At 42.0% G+C, this 12,240-nt stretch overlaps 1 protein-coding gene across 1 annotated transcript in view; it reads left to right on the top strand.

The window, feature by feature from the left end:
• The window catches only part of samd4a (sterile alpha motif domain containing 4A), a gene marked incomplete at its 3' end in the record, with an annotated part of 140,365 nt that extends 129,335 nt beyond the window's left edge, over positions 1-11,030 (top strand). The window contains 2 exon segments of the mRNA XM_084337658.1: positions 342-426; positions 11,002-11,030. Coding sequence (XP_084193784.1) covers positions 342-426; positions 11,002-11,030 — 114 coding nt within the window.
• Positions 11,031-12,240: the final 1,210 nt, after the last annotated feature.

Here is a 12,240-nt window from a genome sequence, read left to right as displayed (position 1 = left end):
CAGCCGGGAGCAGACATGGGCCTGCAGTGTGGGGCCGCGCCCCGGGGACCGATCCAAGTGCTCCTGTCGGTCTTCGTCTGGGACGCAAAGACGTCCGTCCCCCCCGTCCCCTCTCTCTCTCTTCCCTCTGGCGGGATCTTATCCCAGGCCAGCAGGGGCACTTGTGTGGTTCCAGAGGCCGGCAGCCAGGAGACCATCTCTGGGCGCGGATTGTCGTTTATTTCTACAGTTATTTCTTATTTGTTGTCACCAGGTCGTCACAATGTCCTGCCGTTTGAGCGCTGTATTGTGTTCATTGATGTTGATTTAAATTTGTTGTTGTTGTTGTTGTTGTTGTTTAGACCCTTAATCTGCCAGTGATGGAGCCAGACATCAACAACCGCCTGGAGTCTCTGTGTCTGAGCATGACCGAGCACGCCTTGGGAGGTAACACACACACACACACTCCTGCACACACATGTACACACACACACTCCTGCACACACATGTACACACACACACTCCTGCACACACATGTACATGCATGCACACGCACCACACACACACACCTACTGACCATAGTCACTGTTAATGCATGACTAATGATGTACGTACTTCATACACATACATACATACATACATACATACATACATACATACATACATACATACATACATACATACATACATACATACATACATACATACATACATACAGAGAAATACACACACACATACACACACACAGAACACCTACTGAGCATAGTCACTGTTAATGTATGACCAATGATGTTCGTACTTCATACATACATACATACATACAGACAGACACACACCACACATACACACACCTACACTTTTCAGACACACATAAACACACACAGAATACCTACTCTCGACAAGCATAGTCCACTGTTAATGCATAACTAATCATGTATGTGCACGTTCACACACACACACACACACACACACACACACACACACACACACACACACACACACACACACACCACACACACACACACACACACACACACACACACACACACACACACACACACACACACACACACCCACACACACCACACACACCACACACACACACACACACACACACCACACACACACACACACACACACACACACACACTAACTCTAACCCCCAGTCAGCTGCATGATATTTCTACCTGGACATTTAATATTACACTTGTGAATCTCCAAGTGACTTAAAACTAAGAGGTAATGACTGTATGTGGTCATTGTGTATTTCTGGGCCTTGGTACCCAGTTTGATTTATATCCCTGTGTTTTGTCCTAAAGTTGTAGTTTATGGAACAAACGGCAAAAACAGGAGTTGTTTTCCCCCGAAATAGGTGTGGCGATCAAACTTCAGTGCAGAATAAAAGAAAAAAATTATGTGTTTTATACCGATCTAATTGGGGCCTTATCTGAGAAACCCAGAAGGTCTCACTGGAGATCGCATCTGGGGCCGGATATGAAATTTGTGCACAGGAAGTTGAAAGTGGGGGAGGTCTTAGCCGTCACTTCCTGGAACGTTGTACTGAATTATCGCCAGATAGGAATTCAATATATCAGCTTTTAAACACTACTCAGTCATTACTGTGTAGATGGTCACAGACAGGAATTCAATATCTCAGCATTTAAATACATTATTACTGTAGATCAGCGGTTCTCAAACTACGGGTCGCGACCCAAAGTGGGGTCGTGGCTAGGTGACAGTGGGGTTGCGTTTTTTTTTTTTTATGTTCTGGCAACATATCTTGGCTAAATATGTCTCGTTTTATAAATGTGTATTGATAACATAGTGCTGTAATTAAATGTTCTAATAAATATGCATGATCAAGTTTAACAACGTGTGCTTTTATTTTGATATTCCATTACACAATGTCATTTGTGTGGGGTCGCCAAAAGAAATCCTAAATAAAATGGGGTCATGGTATAAAAAAGTTTGAAAACCCCTGCTGTAGATAATTATTTGGATAATTTGGAGTTTGTGGCATTTTCTTTTCCACCAGAGATGTAGTTATTTATTTTATTATTTATTTTCAGCTCGCGTCTATAGCGTGCATAAGTACACATATACTATCGATAATCTAGCGTTTATTTGAAAACGATTCATAAATAGGCCGACAAATGACAACGTGTCTAGTGTATTCGAGAATATTCCAATAAATGCAGTTTATGGGGGAATCTTTCAATTTTCCAAAAGATTTCGAGAGAACGATAGCTTTTCGAAATGCTATAAAAAGGATATGAACCGATTAAAAAAACAATCTGTTTCGACAATGTTGACTGCAAACGAGTCATTGATAAGCGACAGGCAGATTAGACACATAGCCATAATTTAAAACATAGATTAGGCGTTTTTAACACTAACATTGAAGTGGATGATGGCATTCAACGGGGTAAAAATGTAAACAAGGTCGGCACTGAAACAACAATCAGCAATCAAAAATGTTTACAATTGATCTAATCAATTTGATTCAAAAACACATGCTTAAACGTCCGTGGCATATTTCTCAAGAATACGTTGTTTGTACTTCCTTTTGAAATCAGCAGCACCTTTACTTTCTTTGAACTCCTCTGGTAGACTATTCCACAACTTCACCCCACAGACAGATATGCACATGCTTTTTATAGTGGTGTGTACAGTCGGCTGTTTTAAGTTACGTCTCCCTCTTAAAGGAAAACTCCAACATTTTGGGAAATTTGCTTATTTAACATCTTCCCTGGAGTTAGACAAGAAGATACATAAATTTTTTGTCTCTGTGCATGCAGTAGGCTTAGGGAACGCCCGCATCGTTAGCGTAGCTTAGCTTCATCACTGGAAGTGGGGCAGTCCTTTACCCTGAAGTTCCCTACAGTCCCCTACAGTCACGAAATACACTCTAATGTGACGCCAGTGTTTGTTTACATTTTCATTTCATTGAAAGGATCCGAACCGATTGAAGTTTATGGATACCATGCCTTCAAATCCTCTTACCTTGACGATTAAAAGCCTCCACAATTTAGAAAACAGTATTCCCATGGCTGGTGTTGATATGCTGCTAGCTAACGAAAACCAACAAACACAGAACCGGACACTAAAGCAGATAACGAAGCATCTACTATACTTCCGGTCGGGGGGTTTCAAAATAAAAGAGCGACGTCTAAAGCACCGGAAATACGTTTATTTTGTACATTATCTAACGTTAAAACGAACCTAAACTAACGTTACAACTAACCTAAAGTTAGTTTAGGTTCGTTTTAACGTTAGATAATGTACAAAATAAACGTATTTCCGGTGCTTTAGACGTCGCTCTTTTATTTTGAAACCCCCCGACCGGAAGTATAGTAGATGCTTCGTTAGCTGCTTTAGTGTCCGTTTCTGTGTTTGTTGGTTTTCGTTAGCTAGCAGCATATCAACACCAGCCATGGGAATACTGTTTTCTAAATTGTGGAGGCTTTTAATCGTCAAGGTAAGAGGATTTGAAGGCATGTTATCCATAAACTTCAATCGGTTCGGATCCTTTCAATTAAATGAAAATGTAAACAAACACTGGCGTCACGTTAGAAAGTTGCGTGAAATCACTGTGCCCCGAGAGGAGTGGTTCGGCAAAAAATAGTTCCGAGTATATTTGCTTAGAAAGCGTAAATGTCGAATTCAATTATTTTTTATTTCTCCACGTGGTAAATACACAGGTCACAACATGTTTACAGGCACGTTTTGGAGTTGTATTTGGAGTGTATTTTGTGACTGTAGGGGACTTCAGGGTAAAGGACTGCCCCACTTCCAGTGATGAAACTAAGCTACGCTAACGGTGCGGGCGTTCCCTAAGCCTACTGCATGCACAGAGACAAAACATTTATGTATCTTCTTGTCTAACTCCAGGGAAGATGTTAAATAAGCTAATTTCCCAAAATGTTGGAGTTTTCCTTTAAGTTTTATCCCCCTTCTCTATCTATGAAAATCTTTTGGATGTTGCCTGGTAGTAAATTATGTCTTGCTTTATACACCATTTGTGCAGTTTTAAATTCCACTAAATCCCTAAATTTCAGTGTCTGTGATTAAAAAAATAGTCAATTTTTTAAATACCCTACATTATTACCCTACATAAGTATGAGATTCTTGAGAGTATGAGATGAACTGGGGCCCACATATATAAACAATGCCTTAATGGAAAAACAGGTTACGTTGTGATAGCTGGTCCATCAAGTGCACTACAAGAATAAGATAAGATAAGATAAGATATTCTTTTATTGATCCCCTTGGAGAAATGCAGGTGTCATGGCAGCATGGGGAGGGGGGAGGGGAGGTACAGGTATGGGCAGGGTAATAGTAGAAGACATAAATATAGGCAATACAATTATAGTACAGTAGAAAAGTTAAAATAGGCAGTGTAAGCAATATAATCAACTCTGAATATAAGCATATGAGGCAGTGTGATCAAAGGTGCAGATGAGGGTCTGTATGCCCTATCAGTTATATTATATGTTACAATAAATAGGGTCACAATAAACACTATAATCTATATACTGTATATGACGTATATATATTTGACGTAGCTGGCAACCCTCTAGTCAGTCAGTCAGTCAGTCAGTCAGCCTTCCGGTCCAGTCATCAGTCACGTCTCCAGTCAGTCAGCCTTGATGGTGTTGGTGTCTGGTCTATGTTCTCCGTTAGCCACGGGCGTCTCTACATGTGATTGGAGCAGAATCTCTTGTTGACCGGCGCAGAGAAATGGCTTCTGGTGAGATTCGATTAAATTAGATTAGATTAGATTAGATTCAAATGCATTGTTGTCATCATACAGCACAAGTACAGTACAATGAGAAAAAAAAGAGGTTTGGCATCCAACCAGAGTGCAAATGTAGCAGTAAAGTGCAACAACAATATACAATGTACAGGTGATTAAACTGGGTACACAATATACAAATTAGTACTACAGATGTATGTACAGAGTTGTAGTATAATTATGTACTGTGGTATAAAGACAATATGGTAGTAAATCATACTGGCCAGCAGTGTAACTAGTAAGAGTAGGATATGTACAGATATAGATATAGTATCTATAAATATGTAAAAGGATTATGTGCAGGTAAATACAGACGGTGTGGATAGATATGTAGTTGGAATAAATATATATATATGGTATATTCAGCATTTGTACATGCTTATCGTACAGAGCTAAGGATTATATGCAGGTGTATAAGTAAGTATAGAGAGGGGTTATATGCAGGTATATTCAGACAAATATGTGTATATATGTGTATATGTATATATATATGCGGTAGATATAAGATATGGTGTGAACAAACCAGGCTCCTGCTCGCACGAGAATTGACACTCGTGTGTCTTTGACGTCTGTTAGTCAATTAGTCAGTCAGTCAGTCAGTCCGCCCGCCCAGTTAGTCAGTCAGTCAGTTGTACAGTATATTGTATTGTAGTGTACATAGGAACCAGTGCCTTCTCAGGAATTTAGCATGTCTATTTTTATCATGCACATCTATTTTATTATTGTATTATTGCACAATCGATGCGGACATGACCACCTGCATTTCACTGTATGCCCTGGTATGTATGTGACAAATAAACCTCTTGATTCTTGATTCAGTCAGTTACAGTAAGTTATTCAGTGAAGTCATTCAGCCAGTCAGGTTATGCAGTCAAGTTGGTCAGTCAGTCAGTCAGTCAGTCAGTCAGTCAGTCAGTCAGTCAGTCAGTCAGTCAGTCAGTCAGTCAGTCAGTCAGTCAGTCAGTCAGTCAGTCAGTCAGTGAGTCAGTCAGTCAGTCAGTCAGTCAGTCAGTCAGTGAGTCAGTCAGTCAGTCAGTGAGTCAGTCAGTCAGTCAGTCAGTCAGTGAGTCAGTCAGTCAGTCAGTCAGGTTATGCAGTCAAGTCAGTCAGTCAGTCAGTCAAGTCAGTCAGTCAGTCAGTCAGTCAGTCAGGTTATGCAGTCAAGTCAGTCAGTCAGTCAGTCAAGTCAGTCAGTCAGTCAGTCAGTCAGTCAGTCAGGTTATGCAGTCAAGTCAGTCAGTCAGTCAGTCAAGTCAGTCAGTCAGTCAGTCAGTCAGGTTATGCAGTCAAGTCAGTCAGTCAGTGAGTCAGTCAGTCAGTCAGTCAGTCAGGTTATGCAGTCAAGTCAGTCAGTCAGTCAGTCAGTCAGTCAGTCAGTCAGTCAGTCAGTCAGTCAGTTGTGGAGTTTTGCTCTAGCCAGGGTGTGACTCCACATGGAGCACAGAGGGAGGAGGGAGGAGAGAGGAGGAGGTGGTGGTGGAGGTGGTGCTGAATGGGGGGTTGGATAAACATGGTAACCGTTCCCATGTGAAGTCCAGTTTAGCCTGGGATAAAGGGCCTGCCCCCCTCCCCCTCCCTGCCACTCTACCATGCTCCCAAGCTAAGACAGTGGGCCTCAGTGCTCAACGCAGAGAAGCAGACAAGTGCTGCTTTGTGTGTGTGTGCGTGTGCGTGTGTGCGTGTGTGTGTGTGTGTGTGTGTGTGTGTGTGTGTGTGTGTGTGTGTGTGTGTGTGTGTGTGTGTGTGTGTGTGTGTGTGTGTGTGTGTGGTGGTAGCAGTACAAGCAGGGCAGGGAGCAGAGGTGGGCACAGGAGGAGGGAGTACCCTGGGCTGAGGAATGCCAGCTCAGGCCCGACTACAGTCTTCCGGCTCTTTATAGTCTGCTGTACCCACACATCCACCCACCCAGCCAGTCAGCAGGAACACCACCTTCAGAGACCACCCCCCCCCCCCCCCCCCCCCTAGCTGTGTTCATGTCAGACCGAGCTCAGGCCCCTTCAGAGACCCTTTCTACCCCCCCCCCCCCACCCCCCACCACTAGCTGTGTTCATGTCATGTCAGACCGAACTCAGGCTCCTTCAGAGACCCTTTTTTGTTTTGTTCTCATTGCCCATTATTTCACATGGCAGCCATTTTGCTCACATGTTACGCTCAGGTTGGGATTCCTTTCCACCCCGTTCCCACCCTTATGAACAAGGGAATATGTGTCGAGCTGTAAGCAGACACGGCTCAAACTGTACCATGTGAACAGGGTCCATAACCTCCACCACTGGCGCTGGGCTTGCTCCCTCCCAGCCAGCCACACCAGAGGTAACATCTGTTGGGATCGTGTTTTCCTCCGGAAGGTTCTATCAGTATTTTGACAGGCCCCCCCCCCTCACTGTTCCTCACCAAGTCAAATAAGCTTCAGTGCGTAATATCACTGACAGTATCTTTATACAGTGGCCTCACCAGGGAACCTGTCGTCCTCTCTCTCTCTCTCTCTCTCTCTCTCTCTCTCTCTCTCTCTCTCTCTCTCTCTCTCTCTCTCTCTCTCTCTCTCTCTCTCTCTCTCTCTCTCTCTCTCTCTCTCTCTCTCTCTCTCTCTCTCTCTCTCTCTCTCTCTCTCTCTCGCTCGTTCACCATACCGAGTGGTAAGGCAGTAGTTTACCAGGTGGTTGGTGGAGAGACCGTCCCGTAACTCAAAGGTCATAGGTTCGATTCCCCATAACTTATCAATGAGGTAATTTCTTTCTAAGTGTCTTTGAGCAACGTATTGACCCCTGCCTGCTCTGGGGCACGTGTCTCTCTAACCCCTTGTCCTCTGACCCCTTGTATACGCACATATACATATCCTCACCTGTCTGTACTTACCTGCACATAGTCCTGTATTTATCTGGACATAATATATATTATCCTACTCTTACTAGTAGTTACACTGCTGGCCAGTAGTAGTCATACTGTCTTTATTTATTATACTACAACTCTGTACATACATCTGCACTACACAATAATGCTTTATATACCGTATATATATATTTATTCTCTCCACATACACATATATATCTATCCACACCTGTCTGTATTTACCTTTTACATATTTGTAGATACTATATATCTATATTATCTGTACATATCCTACTCTTACTAGTTACGCTGCTGGCCAGTATGACTACTACCATACCGTCTTTACACCTGTATCACTGTACATGTTATACTACAACCCTGTACATACATCTGTAGTACTAATTTCTAGAGGTGGAACGGTTCACAAAATCAATGGTTCGGTTCGTATCACGGTTTTAGGTTTACGGTTTTCGGTTCGGTTCGGTTTGGTTTATGTTGTTTTTTATTTTAAAAAATGTAACACTCCAAAAATACCATACATCAACATAAGATATATAGCCTAAAAATAATCCAACTTTTCTGTTATTCTCAAGGACGTAGTCATGCAAAAACTGAAATAATGAGGCCATTTGACATCAGGCACATTATTTTGACAGTGACAAGTTAGAGCTAGGAGAGATGTTGGTACAACAAGAGGGGAGGCATTGCTTATTTAAACATGCTTCTTATTTATTTGGTAAAAAAAAAAGTTTACCTTTAATAATGTTTGGCACACAAAGACCGAACTGACTGAAAAATATAGGCAACATTTGTTATAAGTATTAACTTAGTGCAAACAAACAAAATAATTAAACCTTTCCATTTTTGTGGCCACATTATAGACAAAGGCCAACATAAAGTATGCATAATGCTCAACCAGCACTAGACTTTCTTATCAAAAAGTAAAAGTCACAGAAAAGATGATTAGGGTTTTAAATAAGGACGTTTATGGGGTTTCTTGTATTAATAATAATTTGCACTAAGGAATGTTGTAACTGTTGTTATCTTAAAAAAAAAGGAGATGTTACAAGGGAATGGGGAATATAACCCCCCCCCCCCCACAGTGGTGTGTGGAGTTGGTACGTCCCAGCAGGGACCAGGATGTTATGGGTTGGCAATACAGACGCAGTTGACACACACGCTCTAGTCTCCTGGCTCGTTATTGAACACAAACAGTTATATTTGAACCTCTGTTGTCAAGCCTCGTCAATATACCCCCCTTCCCCACTAATCGAACTGGTGTCGTGGAGTCACTTCGCTGTGAGCGTTTCCACGGTTAGCTTGCGGCTAAAGTTAGTTAGCTCGTAGCTAACGTAACGTTAGCCTAGCTCAAGGCTAACGTTATATAACCGAACAATACACACATGCCCCGAACCGTGGAGGTCGTATCAAACAGTGTACGGTTCGAATGCATACCGTTCCACCCTAATTTGTATATTGTGTACACAGTTTAATCACCTGTACATTGTATATTGTACTGTTGCACTTTACCTCTACATTTGCACTCTGGTTGGATGCTAAACTTATTTCCGTTGTACTGTACTTGTGCTGTATAATTAATTACAATACATTTGAATCTAATCTAATATGTTTAGAGCAGCGTTTCCCAAACTTAGGGTCGCGACTCAAAATGGGTCGCGGACCAGTTTTTATTGGGTCACCAAATAAATAAAAAGTTATTAAAAAAATATATATATATTTTATAAAAAATCTGTAGATGTGTTGATTCAGTTTGGCACCACATACTTATGTGAATCTGGGTTTTCTACTCTAGCATACCTGAAAAACAAATACAGAAACAGACTAAATTCTCAGCATGACCTCAGAATAGCACTTTCAAAAACCAAGCCCAGAATAGATCTGCTGATTGAAAACTTCAACCAGCCACATACCTCTCATTAGATTTCATTGTGCCATAGATGAAATATTATACCCCTTCTATCTAGCATGATGTCAGGTCAGTAGAATTTTTTAATAAGTCAGTACAAATTAATCAGAATGTTGCTCAATGTTGGGGTTTAAGGTTGAGGGACGGAGCGAGGGGGTAAGAAATTTGAAAAAGGGGTGAGAAATGTACATATGTTATGAGGTGGTGAGCAACTTAACATTACACTCTGATTATTGCTGTGATGTACCTTTATAATTAAATAAATACGTTTCATATACATTTGAAATTCATGACTTGTTGTGTTCTTTATCAGTAGTTTATAAATGTATTTTATGGCAATTCATGATGTAAAAAGCTGAAATGATTCATGATTCAATCAATTCAACATGATTCATGATTCAAGCTGAAAAAGTTTGGGAACCCCTGGTTTAGAGGGATATGAGACTGTCAGTTTCAGTGTGACAACACTCCTTCAAATCAAAACACTCCTTTGGGTTGGTTTCTGATTGCCATGGAGTTGAGTTCTGATCTTACACCAGTTCTGATCTGAATTTACACCAGGCGTTGCAGGGCCAAGGCCAAGAGAATAGTCAAAGACTCTAGTCACCCAAACAACTGCCTCTTTGCACTGCTGCGGTCAGGCAAAGTTTCAAGTTCAAGTTGTCATACAGAAGTACAGAATACTTTTATACAAAATGCTTCTTACTGTTACGCTCCAGAGACTGTGCAAGACAAGATAAGTATGAAATAAAATAGTATAGCATGTAAAATAGAAGTAAAAATAGAGGTCACAGTGTTCAGTATAGACAATGTACAATGTTCGATGCAGAATAGAAGTAACTGAGTTACCATACAATATACAATATACTATGCAATGTACTAATATACAATACTATATAGTGCAAAGCAGAAATGGGATGAGGTACAATTTAGGTACAATTTACAGTAAGGTGTACGAGTTGTAGTGCAAATCCTTTACCAATAAATATAAAGTGTGTTTAGGTGATCTAAAGTGTGGAGAGTGGGTGCTGCAGTGTGTTGTTTGTTTAAACAGGCTGTGACTACCAGAGTCTCACGGCCAGTACAGAGAGACTCAAAAGGAGTTTCTATCCCCAGGCCATCAGAATGCTCAATGACTCTATGCAACACTAACTCATCCATTCTACATTCATTGCACACACATCCAGATGCACACACATTCACCTTAACATACACTTTAGACACCTTTTAACACTACACCATATTTTATCTATTTATTACTAAAAGATTTGCACTACATCTCTACCTCATTTTAGCAATTTGTACTTTAGTTTTGTATATTGTATATTTTGTATAGTGTTTGGTCTTTATTATTTTTAAAGCACAATCTCAGGGGGCTCATACAGAACCAAGCATTTCACTGTAATGTACACAAATAAAACAAAACTTGATCTGTTTTCTTCCTCCCTGTGCTTTCTCCTGGTGCTGTTTCTAGATGGTGCTGACCGTACATCAACGATCTGAGACGAGGACCTCAGGGAGAGCAGCAGGACTGAGCCAGTCCAGGAGGCTCTCTCACCGATTGGGTCACCCCGAGGTCACCAACCGTCCCGTCCCCTCATCCCGTAGCCAATGGTAGAGCTCAACCAAGGGGCTGGGCGGGGTCCAAATAACACAAAAGAGCCAATCGGCAAACGGCTAACACGAGCTAAACCACATTGGCCCGTTCTGCCGGGTTTGGAAAACACACTTCCCTGCTATCCCAGCATGCTCGCTGTCATCTGGGTCTGGGTGAGGAGAGGGACAGAGAGAATAACATTGAAAACGGCCTGGACTGTGTGTGTGTGTGTGTGTGCGTGTGTGTGTGTGTGTGTGTGTGTGTGTGTGCGCGTGTGTTTGTGTGTGTGTGTGTGTGTGTGTGTGAAGAGCGCCCTCTGTGAGGCTGGAGGAAGTACTGCAGTCAAGTCGGCACCAGCAGAATGGAGATGCTGGGGCGCGGGACCGGCGCCACGGGCCCACTTGCTGACAGTGAGACTGGGTCACACCAGATACCCCCCCCCCCCCCACCCCCTCCTCTCCAGAACCTGATCCCAGCCCACTGATCACAGCTCCTTCTGCGGTCGGACTTTTCTACACTGCAGTTGGCATTAAAAAACAACAACAACAACAAGAACAACAACAAAAACATTTAATAGTACCTGAGTCAGACCCCATAATAAAACAAGACAAGCGAAGCAAAAGGACAACAGGAGGAAGTTTGGGGTTTGTTTTACTGCTCCCGTTGCGTTGAGGGTTGAGTGTCTAGTGAGAGTTCCCTTAGAGCTTGGGAAAGCCTTTTGCTTGGTATTGAGTAGCAAAAAAAAATCATTTATTTGTATTGTATCTAAGTGTTGTTTACATAATGATGCTACTTTTCAAGGGTACAGAAACGTGTTAAGAATTTCAGGTATGAATGTTTGGTAAAAGCCTCGGCTGTCTACCATAGTTGCTTGGCGTAGTCCTCATGCTAGTTTACAACCTGTGCTTAGTAGTGTTCTTCCTTTTACTCCAGCCAATAGCCGAGCTATGTGGGCTCGAAGCATTACAGAGAGAGAAAGAGAAAGGGGTACAGCGAAATGTGTGACGAGGGACAGGAAGGTGACAGAAAGAGAGAAGAAAGTCAAGTTGAGGACAAAAGTCAAAAGAGTCGGTTTGAGAAGCGACTTGAGAGAGAAAAGGAAAGAGGATGTTTATT

This window comes from Notolepis coatsorum (assembly GCF_963971535.1).
Source record: "Notolepis coatsorum genome assembly, chromosome: 20".
Taxonomy (NCBI): Eukaryota; Metazoa; Chordata; class Actinopteri; order Aulopiformes; family Paralepididae; genus Notolepis; species Notolepis coatsorum.
Note: the sequence above shows the minus strand (reverse complement) of the source record. Positions and strands in the feature narration are given on the sequence as shown.